The sequence below is a fragment of the Pseudochaenichthys georgianus genome, chromosome 5, assembly GCF_902827115.2.
Source record: "Pseudochaenichthys georgianus chromosome 5, fPseGeo1.2, whole genome shotgun sequence".
NCBI classification, from domain to species: Eukaryota; Metazoa; Chordata; class Actinopteri; order Perciformes; family Channichthyidae; genus Pseudochaenichthys; species Pseudochaenichthys georgianus.
Window position 1 is genome coordinate 12,935,819 of NC_047507.1, and position 24,045 is coordinate 12,959,863.

Sequence of the window (24,045 nt, forward strand, 5' to 3'; positions counted from 1 at the left end):
TGTCTGGACAGTGTAATGTATATAGGTTGTATGTAGCCTGTGTGTTAGTACTTGAAGGATTATTTGTGATTCCTGCACAGTGAATAAAGTGTACTAAAGTTTACTTTGAACCATCATCTATCTGATGACATGGAGGTCTCTGCACTTGGTCACATTTCTGCCCCTTTGCTCTTTTTTCAATTAAGTCCTTATCTTGTATGCTGTCATTCTTCCTGGCTTCCTTTTTTTCCAAAACTTAAACTGTGGTTCTCGTAAAACTAAAACCTGGAGTGTTTTAGAGATTAAAATCCCCTAAACAACAACTGCAAGTGTATTCCTGTTTACCAACCTGCAGATGTTTACACACACACACACACACACACACACACACACACACACACACACACACACACACACACACACACACACACACACACACACACACACACACACACACACACACACACACACACACACACACACACACACACACACACACACACATACATACATACATACACACACGCGCACACACACACACACACACACACACACACACACACACACACACACACACACACACACATACATACATACACACACACACACACACACACACACACATACATACACACACACGCGCGCGCACACACACACGCGCACACACACACACACACACACACACACACACACACACACACACACACACACACACACACACACACACACACACACACACACTGCACAGGTAGTTAAAGTGCACTACAAACACACACATCGTTACACATGTACATGTGCTGACACACACACACACACACAGGCTTGTGTGCCTGACCCTAACCTTGGTACACACACCTTCCTAATACCTCACAACTGTTTCCAATCTAAAGGTTCCTGCTTGTCTGGGCCCCGGCGGGGCCTGATTGCACGATATAAGATCCTAAGGAGAGAGGGCAAGGCTGCAGGGAGAGAGGGAGATGTGCCTCCACTTATTTCTCCCCACTCTCCCTTTCTCTCCTTCCTTTCATGCTGTACCTGTGCAGGAATCTGGTGTCTGTTAAAATGGTTGAAAAAAAACAGACCCTGTGTGAAGTTGATCCTTCAGATTCTGGAGGAAAACATTTGTCTCAAATACATCAGAGGTCTGTCAAACACTGCAGAGTTTCGATTGCTATGGTGATAATGTGCTGTTTAGTTAGTTTAGTCAATGAAGTGAAACAACTAGAGTGTTTAAAAATGCATTGCAACAACCTTCCATTATATTTGACTATGTTAGCTGTTTTAATCATGGCAATGATTTTAAGGGTCTGCACACTGCATTTGTTTGTACGGGATTTATAGATATTTATTTCATTACCGTTTACAAACATAAAATAATTATTTGCATTGTATCTCATTTGTTGATAATTTTGACATTTTCCAATTACATGGAGAAAATGAACACGTTATTTGCAACAGTATTTTAAATGTTGCCAAATATATTTTTGAAGCACTTTTACATGACTGGAAGACTTTGACAGCAACATCTCTTTTTGCAAGAGTTGCACCCAAAATGGCAGAATAATTTGCACAAACCAACACAGAACAAACATATTTGTTTTGATTTGATCCTTTATGTTATCTAAGTCACGTACCATTTATTAACAAAGTTAGTTTTAATGTAACGAGAAGCAACTAAATATCAGCATTTTATATTCTAAGAAAATCCGGAAGAAAAAAAAGAAAAAGAGAGAAATAATGAGTTTTAGGGATCAGTGATCTTTTACTTTATATTATAATATTATCATGTGACTAAAACATACTAACATTGAAACATCAGAATTAGAAACATCATTTGTAATATTATAAAACTGTAAATGTGTTTTTTTTACGAATCTGTTATACCTCGGAAAACACGTGTTGTATATATGTGTTTTTACGAGGTAGATTTTATATTTTTTCCCCTGGTTGCACAAAACTCACAGATTTAAATATCCAAACCGATAAGTACTGAATGTAAACAGAGGCACCCTCATCTTGCTTTGATGTGTAGATATTTAGTTATTTTAACTACGTTTAAAATGAGTTTAAATTCTCTTGTGATCGTTACGATGATTTGTAAACATCTCAGTTAATGTCCAGTTTTAAAGGAGCTTTACAGAACAACCTTGCTTTAAGTTGTTTAGTCTGAAAATATCTGTGATCAATTTTTACATTCTACGTGTAGGACAGATTTATACATTTAGGGAAATGTTTTATGATTGCGTTAGTTTGAACAGAATACTTAAAGAGATCTTGACCAGCACAGATTTTTTTTTGTAATACTGTCTGCTTCTTTTTAAGCTGTATTTTTTGTTGAAAGCTACAAATAATATTCTGAAACAAGACAATTACGAACATTGAATAACCTACAAATTGTGCTCATGACATGGCAAAACAGAACTGGGTGCACAAAAGTGCATGTTTGTAGGATTTCTGTGTGTGTTCATGCAGTCTGTGTGAGTGTGTGTTTGCAGATGTTGTCCATACCTGGGGGGCTGCAGTGGAGCGTCTTGTTGCACTGGATTAAACTGTAAGACAGACAAGGGAGAGCAGTGGAAACAGTGGAGGGGAACAGGGTGAACTGAGAGGGTTTAAAGATCCAACTCTGTCTATACAGAGGAAGTGAACCATCATGGATCACATAGATGGAGCAGGAATGTATAGGGAGGTTTGAGATGAAAAGGTTAAGATCAGACCAAGAGGGGAAGAATTCAGAGGTTCAGAGGTCAGGAAGTGGGTGCAAACACAGACACGGGCAGTGGGGTGGAGATGTGGACACGAGAGGGTTTAGGAGAGAAGTTCGATGGGATCCTAGTGGCTTGCGGACATGGCCCAGGCCCCCTCCATTCTCCAGACGGAGAAGGCGTAGCTCAGTCTTTCGTGGGCCAGGTAGTTGCAGCTGGCCAGCTTGGCGTCCATCTCGTCGCTCTGCAGCACCTGGTACAGGAAGTCGATGTATCGCGAGGCCAGCTTCAGGATCTGGATCTTGCTCAGCTTGTCCGAAGGTAGTGTGGGTATGATTTTGCGTAGAGATGAGAAGGCGTCGTTCAGGGACTGAGTGCGTTGACGCTCCCGCACATTTGCGATAACACGCTGAGTGTGGAGGTCCTCAAAGGGCTGATCGAGTCTGGGCCCCAGCGGCGTGGGGGCCAACGACACCACTGTCGTTGGGCTTTTCTTCACCTTCTTGGGGCCTGACGGCAGCAGGCTGGTGGGACTGCCGGTGCTGCTCTCCTCTGTCTGACCCATGCTGTCCTTCTTGGGGAAAGGCGTACGCTTCCGATTTCCTCCTTGGTGATTCTTCTTCGATCCTCTCTCCAATTCCTCCTCGCTGGCCCCCAGACCTCCTTCAGGGGAGTTAGTGCAGGACACCTCTTCTCTCATTGTACTGTCCACAAACAGCCTCTCAGCTTCCACTGCAAAGACAAGAAGCTGTGATGCTTCTCTCAAACCTGGACTTGGAAAGTGTGTGTAACAAAAGTCTTCTCTCTCGTTAGGGAAAGTTACGGCTTCTGAAGCTCCATCGGATTGGACGTCGCTCTGGCTGTCCTGTTTCCTGGTTACCTTGTTAAATATCTCACTTTCACATTCCCCTCTCAACCTGGCAGACAGAACAACAACAAACCATCTGACAGGCAGGTCCACCTCCGCCTCTTTTATACCCAAGCGCTAACTCGAGGCCTGCGGGCAGTTCTGTTTGGCTGAGAGGACTTCCAGAGGGCGTGGTCCGGCATTAGCCAGGCAGAGAAGCAGGAAGTGTGTGTGTGCGCTGGGCGGGCGATAGAGGAAGGGGGTAAGTGGAGCTCTCAGCCAATAAGAAGCGCTGTGTCTAATGTTGCAGGGATGTCTGAGGCTTTATGGGTTCCAGATTTGGGGCTGGAGCGTCAGTCCACATGCTCTCATGTTGGTATTCTCATTCATCAACTCGTTAGGAAAAATATTAATCTAAATGTTGACAATCAGCAGTGTAAACTTTTGTATACAACATTTACATTGAGTATTTCTATGAACACAAACAACAGCTTTATTTGTTGTAACTCAAAGCAATAAATCATGTGTATTAATGTTGTGCTAAACATTTTTAATTTTTACTTTACAAAGCATGTGTTTACACTGCTACGGTTTTTACCATGCTGATAACCAGACACTATAAAAACAAATCTGTTAAACCTGCTGGACGGAGTCATCGAAAATACTGCCAATTAAAAGGCTCAAGGAGGATTTTCAGGTTAAACAAAGTGCTTTATGATGTAGACCTGTTGTTTATAAATAGTAGAAATTCTACATTTGACCATGACAAACTGTAAAGTCCTGCAGAGCAACAAAACAATTATTTTCATGAATTTGCTTGGCCACAGCAGCTTTGGGTATATCTGAGAGAAAATGTGAAGTTGTGCAAGAACACATCCTGGAAATCATTTCACAAGATGAGCTTTGTTCCTGAAATATCATGTGTACGTAAATACTGATGGACACTGAGCAACTCTCTATAGACCCGTTCTCCAACACGAGAACAGGAAACGAGTGATTGGGTTAAAACTATGACGTCAGCTGCTGCCTGTCATCCACCTTGGGTTGGGAAAGCAGCACAGACAGGACCCTAAATAACCCCTGACCTCAGTGGCCCTGTGACCTCGGTCTGCAGAGGTGAGGGAGCACCTAATTGTGCCATCCACGGCCCCGAGGCAAAGCCAACACATGTTCTACCTCCAAACCGCGAACCCATCTGGGTCTGCACCCACTTAAACACATTTGCTACGCGTTGCCAGTCATGACACAGCGGAGAGGTCTTCTTGGGATGATGACGAGACATGTTTCTCGCTCGTGTTTGAGCAATCTGCGTGGGACAACCTACAATTTTATCTAACTTTGAATCCCAATCAGTTTCCCAACATTGTATCCGTTTATACCTTCATGCGTCACAACTCAAGTGACTCATGTGTGCATCACCGCAGAGAAATGTTGTGGGGAGCTTTCTGCACTCGACGCTGCGGAAACTTTGTACTTTTTGATGACAGCATACCTAATGGTAGCATTTACATGTCATCACCTCCAAACAAGAGTGCATCTTTGATGTTTCCAATACTGATTTAAATTCAGTCGCCGTCTAGACATGGCATTCAGAAACCTGTATTATTTACTTACAAAAGTTTCCTGGGTTGTAACTAAGCCTCATTTCATTCATGACACGCTGCTTGACAGCTCTTAGCCAACAATTTGTGTGTGATTGCCGCGGAATTCGAAGGACCGCGTGTGTGGAGAGCAGTTCAGAAGATTTTTGATGAGCCTCGTGATTGCACTGGTTTACATTTCAGTCAGAGAGGGATGTTTCAACGGAAAGTAGCTCGATCCCAGTTGGGTTCAATCAACTTTAAAAAAAAAAAAAAACTCATCTGGCCATCAAAGCAAGGGCATGGCCAGAGACAGTGGATTGTATGAGATTGTATTTACATAACAGGCCGAGTCATCTCCAGGATTAGCTGGTTTTAGAAATGAGTCTCATTGAGAGCTCCGGTGGAGACAGCGGAGGGACAGCAAAGTCACTGTTTTCCGGGCTAATCTCGGGAGCTGCCGCTTACCTTTTAGCGAAACCGTGGCTCCGTGCCACCATCATGGAAAAAATGAGCTAACAAAGCGAGTAGGCCTACAGGAATGTCGTGGCACGTTGAAGAACAGAAGGGGAAAGAAAGAGAGAGAATGGAAGAAGAATAAGAAAAGGGGAAAAGAAAAGGAGAAGAAAGGCAAAGAGAGAAGGGGGAAAAAAGTGAGGCTGTCCAAACAGAACCAGATGCAAGAGTGTGGAGGCTCGTTTGATCTCTGTCCTCATAGGCTGATTGATGTTGCACATTTCATTTCCTTGTCAGAGTCTTGACATAATGTTTCACTAAACACTCAGGCCCTGCTCTCGTCCTTTGTTTTATTTCCATGGGGGTCGTAATTAACCCTTTCTGGAGCTGAAAATAGATCATGCACATATCAATATATCTATATATATATGAGCTTACAGGCACACGCACACACACATGGGGGTTTGGATATCAAAGAAGAGGGATGTATTGTCTGTTTCTGTCTCTACAACATATGGTTTGCTCCTGACTGAAATACTGCACTGAGGGGCGGCCATGTTGAAACTTTTGAAGTTTTCCAAGGAAAAAAAATAAAAGAGGGAAAACAGTTTCTTTAAGTTCGTAATGCAGTCAATTCAATTACCGTCATACACCAAAAGGTTGTAGCGCTGCGGTGACGTGCTCAGCTGGTAGGAGCGCGGCAGTGTGACCAATCATAAATGATGTGTTTGGAAATCCATGCTGGCTCGACAAAAGGAACTAATCATTAAATTCCTCCTCACCTTCACCCCAGGAGTTTCTTCACCCTCATGGCTGCCGTTATTGATGTTTGCACACTGCACCACGCACCCTCCTCCACCCCACAGCCACCCGTCCATGGCTCCATCCCTCCCGAGGAGCCTGTAGTGGCACAAAGGCAGACATCTGGGACCCATTTCCCCCCTGGAGAAGCCCTTCCTGTGGGGTATCCACTTAGAGGGGTTCGGGAGGAGTGGGGTGGGGGTGGGGAGGGGTGAAGGTGCATGGTATGTGGGGGATGGTTGGTGATGGGACATGGTGGAGTGAAGGGTGGGGGGGGGGGGTTGCGCTTGCGCTTGCCAACTTCTAATGAGGATGAGAGAGGTGTGGATGATAAGCAAATCTAATGCACAATGTGCAAGGGAGTATGTTATCTCCACCTGCCTCTTCCCATTGATGACCAGATGAGCTAGTTCAGGAAGTTGGGAAATAAGCTTATATTTTGCCAAGACTTTAATGAGAAGATTGATATCCCTCGCATGTCTGTGTGTTCAATATGAAGATAGCTTAGCATAAAGACTGTAAAATGGGGGAAACAGGTAGCCAACATCAGCATATCAGGGCCTCTTAAGATCAGTCACAAACTTTTGTATCTTGTTTTCAAATCCACAAAAGAAGTGTAAACAGGGATTTTGTTACCTTAAAACGGAACCAGGCGAGCTGTTTTACCTTGTTTACAGTATTTGTGCTAAGTTTGTGCTGAGCGTGACATCCAACTTTGTATCTTAATCTCTGCAGGAGAACCAATAACTGCATTTCCATAAATCATCCAACTATCCCATTAAATCCAAGATTTCAAATGATAAATCCAAATCATAAACAGATTATTTGCAGAGATTCGTGGTAGTAAAAAAGGCACAGACATATGTTTGTAGAGATTTTAATTTATAGGATATTCAAATGTATATTACTAATAAGCCATCATAGACAGGAAATCCTTAAAAGCCTTAAATCAGCCTCTCGTTATGAATGAAATAACAATAAAAACAAAAGTTAGTTACTTTGCATGAGATATTCTTTTGTCTGTATTGTTTTTTTCCAGCACTCCTCTGAGAACATATGGAAAACATATGTGTATACATAGTATTTGAATTAAAATGATCGAAAATGTCATGAATATCAGGCCACTGCCAAGCAAATCTCATCTACATCCACACAGTGCGTATGAGCATATATTTTTTATTATCTGGTAGACTCTTAATACATGATTGATTAGATTATTCTTCTTTTATTTGTTGCTTGTTGCTAATCCAATAATAAACACTAGATCAGGTGTACAGTTCTGTTTGTCTGGAAACCTCTCTCTGCAGAAGAAGTTAATGTGGCACAGTTATACCTCAAGAAAATAAACAAAATTAAACTTGAAGTGTTTTGTCAAATGTTTATAGATTCATTTAACATGTGTGTTTTTCAAATATAAAAGTGCAATAAAAAAAAAAAATCTCCGTGCTGCGTGCAAGCCTGTATTATTCTTGTTTAGCTGTGGCTTATCTTCTCGCATTAGGTCGTAATTTATCATAATATTTAGTGCTCAAGCTTCCTTCAAATGTCCCTGCTTTCATGTGTAATTTAGCCAATATCCTGCTCTGGCTCTGATTCCAGTGTTTAAGCGCCGGGGTTCGTCCATGGTACATTGCACACAGTCCCAGTGGAGCTCACAGCTGAGCTGGGGATACACATGCAGCGCCGGTGCACGTGGAGCAGCAGGTTGGGCCGCATAAAACCTTGTGTGGCTTATCCTGGGACATCCAGGGAAGAAGCAAGGCATGATGGTTAGAGAAGACTTTTACTGTGTGTAGTACAGACACATTTCTTTAGCACTTGTTAACAGGTCATTGTGTCTGCTTTATAAATCTGAGTTTGTGAAAACCCCTGTCCGTTGGTAGTAATGCACTTATATTTGTAGACGAGAGCACCTTTCCAGAAAGCAAGTGGTCATATGGTCCATTCAGTCTCAACCTAACAACAACAAAACTAAAAACATTTCTACAAGGCATTACATACATATGTTTTAAATCGAGCTTAAAATTGTTCTGAAGTTTCTTCATGAAGTGTATCACTGTTTCACAAAAAACAAACGTTAAAAAAACAAGTGGAAGATATCGCATGAATCATCTTTAAATATAAGGCTATGTGTGCATGCGTAAGGTGGCCTTAATATTACATCACTTTATGTCCTTATGTGCAAGCAGCCGGTCACATGACTTCCATGTGCATGTGATAAGGAGATACAGGGGCAATACAAAAAACAGCTGGACCGTAACCTCTATATATGGATTGAAAAAAACATGACTTATTCCAGATAATAATGCTGACTGATCAGCCAGCAGGAAAGACGCTGATGTAATTGATGGAGAGCACATCATCACATGAAAGTCATTTCCACTGCTGTGTCAGCTATTTTAAGTCCACTTTTAGCTGTAAACAACACCAATAATACACGGTGAGTCAGCAGTTCAGAGCTGACCATGTAGCCGCCTGGGCTGGAAAACTCTTTATCAACTGAGACTACTGCTAAGAGAATAACTGTTTACAAAACATGTGCACCTTAACGCTGAGCAAAATACAGAATGACACAGCAGGACCAATCCCAATGCAAACTGTATGTTCACACCAACACAATACAAGGCCATGCATCCTATCATGTTTTGACACAATGTGCTCTCTTCCCTGCTGTAGTAAATCTGTATATTGACATATTGAGGTAAATGTACACTATGGCCTCTCTCAGCACGGCTCCTTGTTTGACAACCAACCTCACATATCAATGTGAACACAACGTCTTGATAAACTCACACTTCATATCCTGGTTTCTGGAAGCAGTGTCAACCTGGGATCTGCAGGATTAGGCACTATCACGCATCCACTCCTGTCAAACTCACAGTGAAGCACTGTCTGCGAGGTACAGAGGAATGCATGCGTTTCTACAACAGAGCTATTGCATTAGAAACATCAACAGGGCCAGCTTCAAAGAGGCGCGCCTTCACATTGAATCAATCCCCACTTCCATTAGATTAGATGAATTCACCAATGTTACATTGCGCTAACGTTTCTTTATGCTTTCTCAAATCCCTCGCTCTGGTTCTGGTTCCCCTGTGAAGCCACTTCAAACAACCTCTGCCATGGCATATCCCTTTGTGCTCTAAAACAGCAAATATGTGTCTCTCTAAAATGTTTCAGATGCGAGCTTGCAGTGGTCCCAGAGGCACAGGCAGCATCGCACACAGAATCAGGGGAGGGGGAAAACAATAGCTGAGTGTAAAAGTAGAGTATGTGCTGTTAACAGGCAGGTCTGCAGGGACAGTTTGGATGACTGGTGAGTGATGAGAGAACATGATAAGGATAACACAGAGACAAAGCAAGGAAAGGGGAAATCAGATAGAGAGCGAGAAATCCTGGAGCAGTAAATCAGTGTGGTAATAAGGAGAGACGAGTGGGGAGGGGGCCTGCAAAGGTCTAGAAACATATGTTTCAGTTTGTAAATAAAACAGTAAATTGCTGGATATTGCTTAAATATCTGTAGGCTTTGTACCTCGCTTTGCGGAAGTTCCTCGGAAATCATTCTGGGACTGCCTTCTTAAAATGCCAAAGCGGCTTCTTAATGTCAAAGAGGCCATCTGGTTCTCGACCAATTCAAGATGTTTGCTTTTCATGTAGCGTTTTTCCTCATGACGCTTCTTTTTTTAGATCAAATGCTTCATTTTTTTCAGCATTAAATCGAATGTTAATATTTCACAATGGGAACTGTTAGCATGCACGCATCACAGGCATCAGTCGAAGCTGTGAATTCCTGTTCACCCATTATCACCTGGGAAAGTAACTAAGTACTTGTGTTCAAGTCCAATTTGAAGGTATTTATAGTATAGTTGTAATCTAATTGTATGCTAATGTTTACATCCACCCCATTGCATCTCAGCCGAAATATTAAATATTTTTTAAAGGTGCAATACGTTTGTCGTTTACGTTAGTATGCACATATTTCATGGCAGGTAAAGGGCCTGCAATAACCTTTTTACTGACAGAAGTATCAGCATTCAAATGAAATGAAGTTTTCAGAATTAATATAAGTTATTCAGAATATCCCCTGTTTTTGTAATATTAGGCAATACACAGTGTTTCATGATTATAAAGCATTGATATGTAGGCAGTTCTTAAATGTTGATGTTGGCCAAGAAAGCTAATGTTAAGTCATTTATAAACTGTAGTTTGGTCCATTTAGAAGATATTGATGGATTGATGGGTCAATAACTCATAAACAAAACAACTAGCATCATCTAAACAAGTCAATAGATGCAGTTGTTTGAGCTGGACTCTTCACATTGGTCTCTATCTGCAGCTGGTGGAGAGAAAGGCGTGCAGGGACCGTCTGCAAAGTGCCTAAAAGATATACTACAAAATATTCCCTTTCATTTGTTTTGAACCAAACATATTTTAAAGAATCTTGAAGTTTTATTCTCATGTAAAATAACTCCATATAAATAAATCCATCAGGGACTTACATACACTTTTATGTTCAAAAACGGGGATCGAACCACTGACCCTCTGATTGCTAGATATCCATTTCCCTCCTGAGCCACATCCGCCCTGCAGATAAAGGTATAGGTCCGGATTAAACACAACGTAGGGTTGAGTGGTTCACTGACCATATTATCTGTATCAGTATAAGTCCTTGAAATGGATGGGGTGGGCTGTAATCAGGAAGTATATATGTCATGTTTATAAACATTTTAAAAAGGAAGAGGTGGTCTCTAACCCAAACCTGCTCAGCTTCAGAGATCAGATATGTTCGGGTTTCTCGAAGGCTTAAGTCCAATCTTTTCTAAAGGACACAGTGACTCCAGTGACATGACCTCAAGTGTTTTAATAGCCTTGTATTCTGTGGACATGACAACATTTGTAACACGCATACTGACAATTCCTCTCCGAAATTGTATTTGCCACTCAGCACAGGTCAGTGAAATGACAAAGTGAAGGGAAATCACAGGCTAAACAAACGAAGCACTGGGTATATACTCACCTGGTCCGAGGTATGATTGTGTTGGTATGGCGACCAAGTAGAAGGTCAGTTGTTCGATACCGACAGTCGACAATGCAAAGTGTACTTGGGCAATATGGCAACAGAGGGTGAAAGATAGCACATGGAGGCAACATAGGTGAATATGGAGCATGCTGTCAAAAGATTGCGAAAGATGGGGATAGGCGTTGCACAGGCCAGCGTTCAAGAGGGCTCCAAAGCAGTAACATTCATCTGCTACTTAGTAATTATTTATCTATTATCTAATATATCATTCCAATAACTTGTATATAAACTCGTATTGCACTATTCCACTATTTCTTTTTTTTCACTTTTTTAAAAACTATTTTTCTTTTTTGTATTACTTTTAATATAATATACTTTATTATTGTTTTAATATTGTCTGCTTATCTGTATTATTGTGTTGCATTGTTGGAGAAGCCTGTGACCTAAGATTTTCAACGACATAATTACTCTGTAGCTATGTTAGTTTGACAATAAAGAACCTTGAATACTTAACACAAAAAATAGATCAGGACATTTGGAAAGACATTTTTGGGCACAATAAACCTGATGCTTATAACCGATGTACAAAGTTATTTTGGTAGCATTACACGAAAATGATTATTTAAACAATTTAAAATGTATGATATAAAAATGTGTTGAGAAAAAACTGAGATGTGGTGGTGTACAGTAGAAGTTGCAAAAAAGGGTAAAATATAAATCCAAGAGTACAGTACAAGTACATCAAAATTATACATAAGTGCAGTACTTGAATACATGTAAAAGGTAGTGATTTTGACGTGTCAGCAAGCACACACAAACAGGTACGAGAGCTGACGTGTGGATGCTCATAAAGAGAATGAGTTGGTGTCCTTTTCTGACATTGTCTGCTGTTAAGGTCCGCATGTGTGCGATGCAAAGGAATCTCTTCCCCCGTAGGTTGTTTGTTATCAAGGCTGATTCCCTCTCTGTAGCTCACTAGCGTCTAATTATACAGGATGTTTAGGATAGTGGTGTTATTTGAATGTATAAACCTTTGTTTCCAGCCTTACCGCACTCTGCCAGACTGCCAGTCAACACTTGAGACAACTTCCTCCCCTGATTTGGGTAGAAGTCCCATAATTGAATAAAACGAGACCCCTCCCTCTCTTTACATACCACACACACACACACACACACACACACACACACACACACACACACACACACACACACACACACACACACACACACACACACACACACACACACACACACACACACACACACACACACACACACACACACACACACACACACACACGTTTTACAGGCTGTTGTATAAAGTTAATAGGACGCATTTGGTTCCAAAGCCCCCAGCTTGCTCAGTGGAAAGTGAGCCGGATTGTTTTTCTGTTTCTTAATGTCGAAGTTTATAACGGCCAGATAAAAAATGTTGCCATGGTGATTTAACCACAACATCGCAATTACCTTGATTCAATGAGACTCTGGGGGCTTACAAGCAAACCAGTGTAATGCAATTAAGATATAAGTACCACCAAAAATGTCCTTAAAACACAGAGGAAGGATGCAGGAAAGCAACAAAGAGTGAAATAATTACAGTGGCTTCTTAAGGATCAAAGTTACTGATACTTGTAATAAATAATAAAACACCAGATTCACTTGCCACTGAGCTTTTCCATAACAGTTGCAAAAGACACATATCCCCCCAATATTTCCCATGAATAGTTTAATCAGCAATAAAGCACTTAACACTGATACAGCTAGAATATTTCACTCACATATTTTTCAAATCAACTTCAAAGTCCCCCTATCAGGCGGCTGCCTTAACAAAATTATACACTAAAAAATTCTCTGCACCCACCCCCAAACCTTCCCTTTGAGGGACAATATAAAACTGTGGATGGATGGAATAGTTGCCTGACTTCAAAGTGTAGCTTATTGACCTGCATTTACTGTTGGAATTGCAACGCTGTGGTGTTTTCTCATTCATAAATGTGGCTCGGCTGGGTTGGAAAAGTTGTTATGTTCCCTCTCATAATGCAAATCCCACTTTAATGCCCAACACTGACCCTCTTGACATAAGCTTAGTTGGAATAAAGGTTTGTTACAGCCTCCATCTGCCTCTGTGACACTTGGAACTCACAAGGATTTGGGATAAAAAGGTCACAAAGTTAAATAACAAAAGAGAAAATGTAGAAAAAGGAGCAAATTCAGTTTAAAAAACAGGACAGTTATCCACACCAATGCAATGTCAAAAAACACATTTTAATAACTATCAGACACTCATTATACAAACACACACTCATACGTTCAGTGATGTGGATACACAATGTCTTTCTTCATTTTTTAACATGGGGATGTAGACAAATAAAAGAAACATAATCTCATAAAGCAACAATATAAATGTCATAAATGGTTCAAGTGAAGACAATCAAATGTGAAGCAACATGCATGAGCATTAGTAGTGTCGCTTATGTTGTGAATTAAAGCCATAACTGATTCTCGACTTCACAATCAGCCTTGTTTTTCACACCGATACAAATAATATAAAAATTATTCTTTACATAAAAATGCCCCTTCATGGTTCAATATTATATAAACCAGGAAATGTGGTGCTTATAAAATGAAAGCATTCATGTAGATGCTGCAGTATTACTTTGTTAAAGCAGGGCTTGGATGTACATCGTGATTTCATCAAATGCATTGTAATATGCAGATTACATAATTTATCTGCTGCGTGTGCAACTCGTGCAGCTCTTCATCATTTATTGAATGAGAACAATTCAATATAACACAATGTAATTTGGGATGTCAAGCGCACACAGAACATGGCGCTTAACTGTTGAAAGGATGGCTCCCTCTTGTGGCTACAGCACAAACTGCAACACTAAGAGTTACAGCGCAATTATTCTCTCCATTTAAAATCCATCAGTGATCCTAAACAGTAGGGCTGGATTTGTTGGTGGCCAAGTCAGCAACAAATCCTTCACCGATATTTAAAAAAAGGAGGAGGTTTAGGCCAAGAAGGCAGGAGAGTTACCAGGATCAGGGTGTTTATCCACAACACAAAGTATTTAAAACTCTCCTCTGATTCCTCCGAAAGTCTCCTCCATGGCCTTTCGGACTCTCAGGCTGTTCTATAAAGTTGGTGTAGTCACTGCGGGATGTTTTAGTGTCCTTAGAAGTCACTGAGGATGCTGATGTCGGCAAACTCTTGGCGGTAGCGGTGGGCGGACAAGGAGAGCAGGAAGGCCCACTTGAGGCTCATGAAGCTCCACACACAGGACAGGTAGAGACTCCTGGGGTCCGTCAGGGCTGTGGGAAACAGAGAGAAACACACCATGTACATGAATCTGCTGCTAATACAGACCTCACAAGATATTTGAACAGGACAGCTGGGATTCGCTCCCATTTAGCCTCAACAGAGGTGGAACAGTGATGTTGAGAGATGAACTGGTCGTGTACTAACACACTTTTAATTGTTACACTTGAGAAAGCTTTCAGGATCCAATTCAGGAGTAAATGTAGTCCGACATTGACAAGTGCAGACATTAAAATGTACTGCAGGTGAATAAGATAATTAATGCCAGCTTTTTTCTTCTTTACACTTCATTGGCTAATGTTAAAACATTTTTGATTCAAAAAATAAAATAATGAAAGGGCTAGAACACTGCCCTATTTCTGAATTGAAATACTTATATACATTTTCAATCACCTCGACCAAGGACGTTTTGAACATGAACAGTTTCTGTACCGGAGTCATCGTGGATTTACCAACTAAAGACTCCTCGAGAGCTTAAGTTCAAGAGCAGTTTAGGTTTGAAGATATATGATACATTTTCTCCTATGTTCGCAAGCTGAACTAATGTAAAGGATTTTTACTTATATCTTTCACCTACATCTATTCTGATATGGCCCAAAATATGACAAAACAACTAAAATGGCACAAAAGTATGTTAAGAATTATTTTCAGCAATAGTGGCCTTGGGGTGAAAAATAGCATTACTAGTGCAATTTGTGTGAGATGAATGACATTTTTGTTGTCCCACGTTGTTCCCTCAGGGTTGTCAGAGGGCATTCTGGGTGAGGATTGTGGGAAAACTGCACATGAAGTAAACCTGAAAGAGTTTGGGTGAGGCTGCGGCCACACGAGGACGAAAACGGCTAAACGCATAGGATTAACGCAAACGCAATCGCAAAAAAGCTTCCGTCCACACGCAATAGTTATCCGGATAGTGTCTGCCCACACGAGACCGCTCCGTTTAGCTCCAACCGCTGGAGAAGCTGCAGTACATATGCAGGAGCCTGTACGTGGCGCTGTAACTTCCTCCACAAAAGCAGCGAAGAAGCATGGTTGTCATGGTTGCCCTTCTGTTTATTCTCCGCGGTGGGGGCCGAGGGAACCGGGCAGAGTTTTTCGTTTAAATCTTCCGGACAAAATTATAAAAGTGCCGGTCAAAGGTCTTCTTTGTTATTTATTGAGCTTTAAAACAAATGAATAACGACTCTATATAATATAATAATAAAATACACGGAGCCTCTCTTCGGACAGCGTCAGTGTCTGTCTCATGCAGCAGCTGATCCAGTAATGAGTGGCCCGGCCGACAGTAAAAATAAACATATTTATAACTAGTAGGTAGTTTGAGAGGTAATTAAGATAGCTAAGGGTGATGATCTGACTTGAAGTGTGTGTTTTGCTCCGTTCACCGCTTCATCAGAGCGGGAGGAGCTGCAGGTGAGCAGAGCTGCGTGTCTCCGTCCTGTCAGATTACACTTCACTCGCGTTTAGGTCCATATCGAGAGAAAGATAAATAATCTGAATTCAGTGTGCAGTTTACTTTGACGCGGGGGTGAGCAGCAGAGGTGGGGAGAGGCGGGGCTACTGCCTCATCATTATCAGAAAATGTTCGGATAGGGCGTACACACGGAGCCGTTTGACCCCCCAGAGCGTTGCGTATGCCGTTCTATCCACCTTGGGACCCGTTATCGTTTCCTCAGTCGTTTAGTGCCGTATTCGGTCGTCCTCGTGTGGCCGAACGGTCTATATGACACTAAACAGTATCGCAAACGACCGTTTTCGTCCTCGTGTGGCCGCAGACTGAGTGGAGCCAGTTAACTCCCCGGGACTCTCAACCCAGTCATGTGACTCAGCAGGTTATCCAGTTTCTTTCAGTGATTCAATTTGAACTTGTCCTGCATATTTAAATTCAATAATAATTTCTTATATATAGAAAAATAAATGTTCTAGCATTTGGACAACCTATGTTTTTTTTTTTTAAATACACGCAAAATATGCACGTCTGTCCGTCCTGGGAGACGGATCCCTCCTCTGTTGCTCTCCCTGAGGTTTCTTCCATTTCCCCCATTAACTGTGCGGATTTTTGGACGTTTTTCTTTGTCCGATGTGAGGGATCAAGGACAGAGGGTGTCATATTCATATTCTGTACAAACTGTAAAGTCCCCTGAGACAAATGTAAAATGTCTGATATTGGGCTATATATATCAACTTTGATTGATTGAAAGGTACTGTTGGAGCTATATATATATATATATATATATATATATATCTCTTTATATTATTTAATAGTTTAACATTTATTTTCTTGCTGTTTATAGTGTTTATTATTATCATTTATTTATAGGTATTCTTAGTTAGCGTCATAAGTTAAAGTAGTTTATATGCTTTTATTTTGAAGGCTTGTTTTGGGCACTGGGTGATTAGAGCACCTGGTGTAATTGTATATATTGGAGACAGGTGGGTGGTGGGAGCCAGAGCACTAGTAGGCAAACGTTTTTTTTACCAGGGTGTTTCAAGCTACACAAGGGAAAGCCATAGGAAAGGCTTAAGGAAAGAGATATAGGAAACCTGTTCATTGTATTTTGTTATAGGAATAAAATGCACAACGGAGAATCTTGTCTGGACCTGGATCATTGCCCTGCGTAAGATCCGCTAACTAGTGCCTCAGCGGCTGTTAAGTTAACTATCTGTTTTAGTTCTATATGATTTTGGCCGCTACAGGTACCATTTTGGGCAGTGAGTTATGTTCGTTATGTGGGAGGAAAGCGACGAACAGGAACTTACACTCTTTGTTGTGGATGGCAATAGACAGGAAACTGATGAAGGCCACAACCGCCAACAGAGAGAAGAAGACTCCGATGAAGAAGAAGAACTTGAGGCCCTTCAGCCAAGTCCTCCAGTAGTCCTTCAAGTACATGACGTGAGTGATCAGGGTCCACAGCGCCAGCACACCTGAGGAACAAGCACCAACGGGTTAGAGAGAATCGCCATAGCAAACAAGTAGTAAACAAAAATACTCTAAACATTCTTCAACAAGCCACCCTTGAAAGACAGACTTTCAAACCCTGATGTTGTAGTTTTAATAGAATGCAAACCACAGAAAGTCTCATACATCACTGAAATGAAGCTTATTATCTGAAATCTTAAAAATAACAATATGCAAAAACCATCCTTAAAGACAATACACTTGCAGCGAATGTAACCTGCTTATACTTAACACCGTCAATGTTCATTTGTATGGTCATGATGAACTCCTGGTATGAGGGATGAGTGTGCATCGATTCATGACACACCAAGTTGCCAATTATTGCTGAGGTAAGCAATCACACCCTTTTTTTGTTTTTAAATAGCCACAATGTTGTAGGCTATGCTTACTGGATCTGAAAGTGCAATAAGGATAAGGCTAGAGAGTGATCACATAACACATTATAAGACAGGTAATAACTAATAATTACCTGTTACTAACTAATTATTAATGACTAATAATAATGCACTTTAATACAGGGGTATCTCCTCTTGCACTTTATATGTCATTGCTGCTATGTTGTATTACCATGTCATAAATACTTGTGTATGCTGCTCTTGCTCTTTTGCACTTTTTGCATATCATGTATTTTGTTTTTGCTGTTTGTAAAATGTAAACTTCTTAAATGTTTTATGTGAGGGACTGCGGATGGAAATGAGCTCAAAGCTAAATCTGGCACTGTTACGCTTGACACATTTTAATGTTTTAAGTGTTCATTACTGTACATTGTCCCTGCTAAATAAACGATTAAATAAAATGAAATGTCATGTGTTATTTTATTTGGTAAAATATAATTGTGTCAATGAATCCTCAAAGCAGACAAGGAACAAGTTCCCTTATGAAATAAAAAGCAAGTGTTGTATTCTGGTGGCAATTTATCAATGTTGTATGCAGCTCTCGAATCAGAGTTGTGATTGAAGGAGAAACATTTGTTCTTTAACTAAAATACAAACAAAAGAGCCCAGATGAGTCAGTTTAATCTTTGGGAACATGACATAATATTTTACAACAACTACATTGATCACAGTACATGCTGTAAACAGATTAGAGCAGAGGTCTGATATGCACTTGCAACGGTGACTCAAAGGTCAGATCCACGGAAACGACACTTAATATAATCTGTTGAATGACTGTAGTTTTTTGGTAGACTGGACGGGATCTAATGTTGTCATTTATTTGCAAGTCTGTGCCCAACGTCATGGTCATACTGTAACATCAGAAACATGCTTATAAAATAATCCAGACCCCCCCCCCCAACACTGTGTTATATTCAGTGTTTGGCGTAACGCGTTACAAAAGTAACGGAGTTAAAGTAATATATTTTGCTGTAACGAAGTAATGTAACGCATTACTAATGAAATGTGGGTAATATATTACCCGTTACAATGCTCAGTAACGCAGTTACAACGCTCAGTAACCCAGTTACAACACATTTTAACCCGAAATGAAATGGTGTTTTGTTTTTTAACAATGTACTAACATAGCGAGACATTCCGACACCAGACAAATTGTGCGGGTAGATTAGTAAACCTGGTGTGTTTACCCTTCAGGCTTCGTGCCGGGATCTTCGGGGATCTTCGGGCAGTTGAATGTTATGCTCCCTCTATTAAAAAAAGAGAACGGTGCGACAAATACTAACAACAAATTGTGTCAGGTGCGCGTGACCTGCTCCGCTGCGCGTGCATCATTTCCAAAGTGCTTCCACAGCAGTGACACACATCTGTGGATAATCATTTATACGAAAATGGTTAAAGCAACCATCACTAAACGCCAGCAACACTGCATCTACTGCAGACAGTAGGAACGGGTCAGATGGGAACATCACGTTACCCTCCGTTGTGGACACGAGCTTACTCCCGCCTGACTCGCCGCCCTCACCCCCGGAGCAGCACTCTTCGTTGCCCGAAACTACGCCGCCCCTCTGCGGCCCGCAGGTGCCAGCCAGGATACCACGGCAAAACAGAGCCTGCCCAGGTAGATCTAAACAAGTACCCGCCTGTACAGTGGGGTTAGGTGGTCATTTTGCAGCTCGTGGTATACAAATAGACAAGGGCTAGAATATGTGAAAATAGTGCCATATTCTGCCATGCCTGTAGAAATGTTGGGTCAAAAATAATGCATACAATGCACAGATGCCTTCACCACGAATGGCTACAAAACTATCTCATATCCCAAGCTTATCAACAAGCTAATGTTGCAGCTGAAATGATCTCCAGGTCACAAAGTCAACCTCACATGATGATGATGTGATACCAGTTTTCAAGCACAGTAAATATTCTCTTCCCAGAGTATATGATGGGACCAAAGTGATGATTTAGTAGGCTACATGGTTTTAATAATACTTTTGCTTTTCAATGTTTGCCATTTCAAACCATGAGCTGGTTCAAATAATATTTGCCTTGATTTACAATATGTTCTCCTTTGTTTTATCAGTAGAGTTTTGAAGCTGTTGTGCTTTTCGTTGCCATAGTCCACTTTGGACTGTATGAAATATTTCAGGATTGCACTTTTAACTCACTTGAAATGTTCTCACTTGCTTGGTTTCAAAACATAACAAATGCCATAATCTGTTCATTGGGGACCATCAATGCTATTTTTCATTGCTGTTGCCGGCCACTATTGCTCATGTAAACCTGCTACTGCTGCGCCCCCTGTAACCTCAGATGCACCCGGAGTCATTTTGTTCTGCACACGGCCATATACTAAACACACTACAGAGCCCATTCCGTGTCCTGTTAGTGTTTACTTCCTGTCTGCCTTCTTCTGGTGATTTATCTGACGTCCAGCGCTCCGTCTTTTAACCTCTTTTCCGTTCTCTTTCTGGATCCTCCTTAGCAACCTTCATTAGAGTCCTTGACAGTGGTCTGTACTGCTGTATTAACAACGTGTCACATGTTAAGAATTTACAATCAGAATCGAGTATTCAACTAAGCCGTGTAATACAAGTTGTTAGTAGCCTTAAGGGCCTACACAGTTGTTATGCTATACCACATTGCCCTTCACTGGATGTATAATGAGCTGCACTAAACTACATTTTAGCATTTAAAATACCTAGCCATTCTTTTGCGGTTATTTTGGTGAAAGTAACTAGTAACTAAAGTAGTGTAACTCATTACATTTCAGAGACAGTAATTTTGTAATGTAACTTATTACTTTCAAAAGAGAGTAATAAGTAATATATTACATTTTGGAAGTAACTTGCCCAACACTGGTTATGTTTATGTGTTCCCTTCCCTATTCAATTAGGTTTTTGTATACTATTGTTGGAAATGTATTATCCTCTTTGGCTCAAAAATACATTTTAAAAATACTTTTAATCTCCAATGTTTTAACAGTCTCAATGTTCCTTTTAATCAAGGTAAAAAGTTGACCTTTGTACGTGATGAAAAGCTGACACCTGGCAGATAAAAGAAAAGATCTGCTGCAGCGTATCCCTCCCTGATATTAAACAAATTATAATTTGACTTGATTGTATAACATCGTTTATATGTTGATATCTCTGCCCTTGAACCAGAACTTTGATTCCTGTCTGACTAAAGGCTCCTTTTGCAATAAATAGGTTCAATAACCAGGGCACCTTCAGCCAAAGGGGGGTCACTGGTGGTATAGCTGAAGGCTTTAATAAAAACATATAAGACCTGTGAAATTCTACATAACAAAATGCATGTTTTTGCAGTGTTTACTGTACCTGCCAGTCCTCCCATGGCTGCAGTCCACGGCTGTCTGAACGCGATGTTCCACACCAGGAAAGCAGAAAACCCCATGAGCGTCCCAAACGAGGCATAACCGATACTAATGTACGTTTTATTAAAAGCCATTTTCACAAAAATAAAAGGTGGTGTGAAAGCAGGGATACGGGCACGACGAGACGAGAAGCGACTGTTTGTGTCTGAGAGAGAGCAGCCAGCTGGGTATTTCAAAACAACTGCATCCGGTTAATCTTCAACGCACGAGGACACGAATAGAGGTTTCTCAATACTCAAATGTCCCCTCCTCGACTCCTATCCTCGAGACTTGGTGCCGCCCACAGGAGATGCGAGCGGAGGACTGAGGAGGGGAACCGAGGAGAGAGGAGTGGAAGCAGCAGGCGGTTAGAGAAATGAGAACTCCTCTCCTCTGAGCGGTCATTTTAAACTAAAGAGACGTCCATTAATGATGACAGGAGGCACAGCAGCCCTCTGTCTGATGGACAGATGTGTTCATGATGACTTATATATTTACTTTTAATTCATTCACAGTGCGGTATAATGAGACAATAACAGGCTACAGATGCGGACATATACACACACATATATGTTTATATAAATATTAGGGCTGTCAAACGATTAACATTTTTAATCAGATTAATCACAGCTTAAAAATTAATTAATCATGATTAATCACCATTCGAACTATGTCCAAAATATGCCATTTCTTTATGTATATTGTTGTGGGAATGGAAAGATAAATGAAAGAAGGTGGATATATCCATTTAACATACGTATCTATGTTTATTATAACATTTTTCTGCATGTCGAAATGAAAGACAACCAACACACCTATCAATCATCAAACCGTGGGGTCTTAATTCATTACGTGTTGATTTCTATCAACGGGGGAGTACTTCAGGAAAGTCGACAGAGGGGGGGGCGCTAGTGGAGTACTTCGTGACCACAGAGTGTGAACGTTGTGATCAGCTGTTTTAGCGCAGTTCTCCAGTGAAGAGGGGAGTCTCCCTCCACAGCCGGTTGGTGTAGTTTTGGCACAAGTCCGTTGTACAGACCGACGTTAACAGCAGCCCTGTCTGTGCACACGGAGACCGACTCTGTCGTCCGGTGATCTAACCGCCTTCTGGAAAAGCTTCAGAAGTACGTCGGTACGCAAATGCGCTTTGTGACACAAGTGACGGTACGCATTTCAGATTACGCACATAACCTGCGTACCAGTTATGTGCACCCCTGGGCTGCAGTCGGATAGTTTAAAAATCAGCTCCTAAATTCTAACCCTATCGTCTATCCCTTGACCTCTGAGTGAAACGTCACGGGGTTAAGGGATAGTGGATAGGATAATTCAAAAGGATTTAGGAGAAGAGACTGCGGTACTTTAGAGAATCCGAATGCACTTTCACTATCTGACGTGTTTATGATGCGCCAGCGGACGTCATTGTGTGCGTCTGCTGCTGTGGGGGAACCATGGAAACTACAGTTTTCTATACAACGGACTACAACATGGATGTATAATAAGAACGAGGGACTCATCTAGAGACTCTGCACCGTGCTCTGATGCTGCTGCTTTGCTTTATGAACGGGGACAACAGAGAAACATATTCTTCATGACCAAAGTTGGAATTGAAATAAAAAAGGAAAGTGAAACTTCTGCTCGTCCCCCTCTCCCTCCGGTCCACATTAATACCAATGATCCCAATACGTATGAACTAAAGATGAACTAAAGATCTTAAAATCAATACAGATGTATTTATTATAAACGTTAGTCCTTAACATCTATCACTGTGTATATCACCATTCAGACATATTTTAAAAGTTGAACAAACCCCACACAGCTCAGTAAAGACTGAAATGTTGACTTTATTTGATCATTTCAGTCAAAACTAACGTTCATATTTCTCTTTTTGATTATAATACTGATGAACGTTCAAAACAAAGCACTTTGGCAACTTACCACCGATGTTTTAAAATGCTTAATAAGCACCGTAACTTTCATGATATCATTTCTCCGTCATAATCGGTTGTTTCCGTGAACGGCCGACTGTTGAGTGACGGCAAATGCTGCGGCTGCAATGCATTGTGGGGCAGCATTTTCTCCTCTCCTCTCGGTGAGGGAGGTCCAGTGGTTCCTAAGCTAAAGGAGGTTATAAAGGAAGTTTGAAACCTCCTTTCCTTTCATTCTCATCATTCTAGAGAATTCGAACGGCACTTATCATGGCTGCCACTGAGGGACTTCCGGGTCATTTCACTCCTTTAGGAAGGTTCCTAAACTAAATGGACTATTCGACTTCAGCCCTGTACTACAGCAAAAGTAATCTCCGTCGGGACTTCCTGCAACAACACCACGCCGTTATCAAAGATGTTCTATTGTGAAGACGATCACTACGTGACAAAAGTGTTCACGTATGGGGCGGGCCATTCTGCACATGCGTTAAATGCGTTAAATATTTTAACGCAATTAATTCAACAAATTAATTACCGCCGTTAACGCGATAATTTTGACAGCACTAATAAATATATACAATTTCAGAATCAAACAAGTATGAGAGCACTCTCATAATAACGTAACACAATCAGAGACTGGATATACCCCCCCCCCCCCTCTCTCTGGTCGCTGAAATGGGGAATTGAAA

General features: G+C 41.1%; 2 protein-coding genes across 2 annotated transcripts; both read right to left on the bottom strand.

Annotated features, from left to right (window-relative positions):
• Nucleotides 1–2,811: 2,811 nt before the first annotated feature.
• On the bottom strand, nt 2,812–3,384 carry LOC117447322 (twist-related protein 2-like). The gene has a single exon (XM_034084023.1). It carries the CDS (start codon nt 3,382–3,384, stop codon nt 2,812–2,814), a length of 573 nt encoding a protein of 190 aa, XP_033939914.1.
• Nucleotides 3,385–13,631: 10,247 nt separating this feature from the next.
• Nucleotides 13,632–21,739, bottom strand: LOC117446751 (heme transporter hrg1-A-like). The gene is made up of 3 exons (XM_034083140.2): nt 21,397–21,739; nt 17,468–17,635; nt 13,632–14,700 (listed from the first exon to the last, which is right to left on the bottom strand). The coding sequence occupies exons 1-3, from the start codon at nt 21,524–21,526 to the stop codon at nt 14,564–14,566; spliced, it is 435 nt and encodes a 144-aa protein (XP_033939031.1). The 5' UTR covers nt 21,527–21,739; the 3' UTR covers nt 13,632–14,563.
• Nucleotides 21,740–24,045: the final 2,306 nt, after the last annotated feature.

Excerpts from the sequence above, each read along its gene's own strand:
- LOC117446751 (XM_034083140.2), bottom strand. The coding sequence starts at position 21,526 with ATGGCTTTTAATAAAACGTACATTAGTATCGGTTATGCCTCGTTTGGG. Across the intron at positions 17,636-21,396 it reads AGCCATGGGAGGACTGGCAG|GTGTGCTGGCGCTGTGGACC; the intron begins GTACAGTAAACA and ends CTTGTTCCTCAG. Across the intron at positions 14,701-17,467 it reads TGCCATCCACAACAAAGAGT|CCCTGACGGACCCCAGGAGT; the intron begins GTAAGTTCCTGT and ends TGTTTCCCACAG.
- LOC117447322 (XM_034084023.1), bottom strand. The coding sequence starts at position 3,384 with ATGAGAGAAGAGGTGTCCTGCACTAACTCCCCTGAAGGAGGTCTGGGG.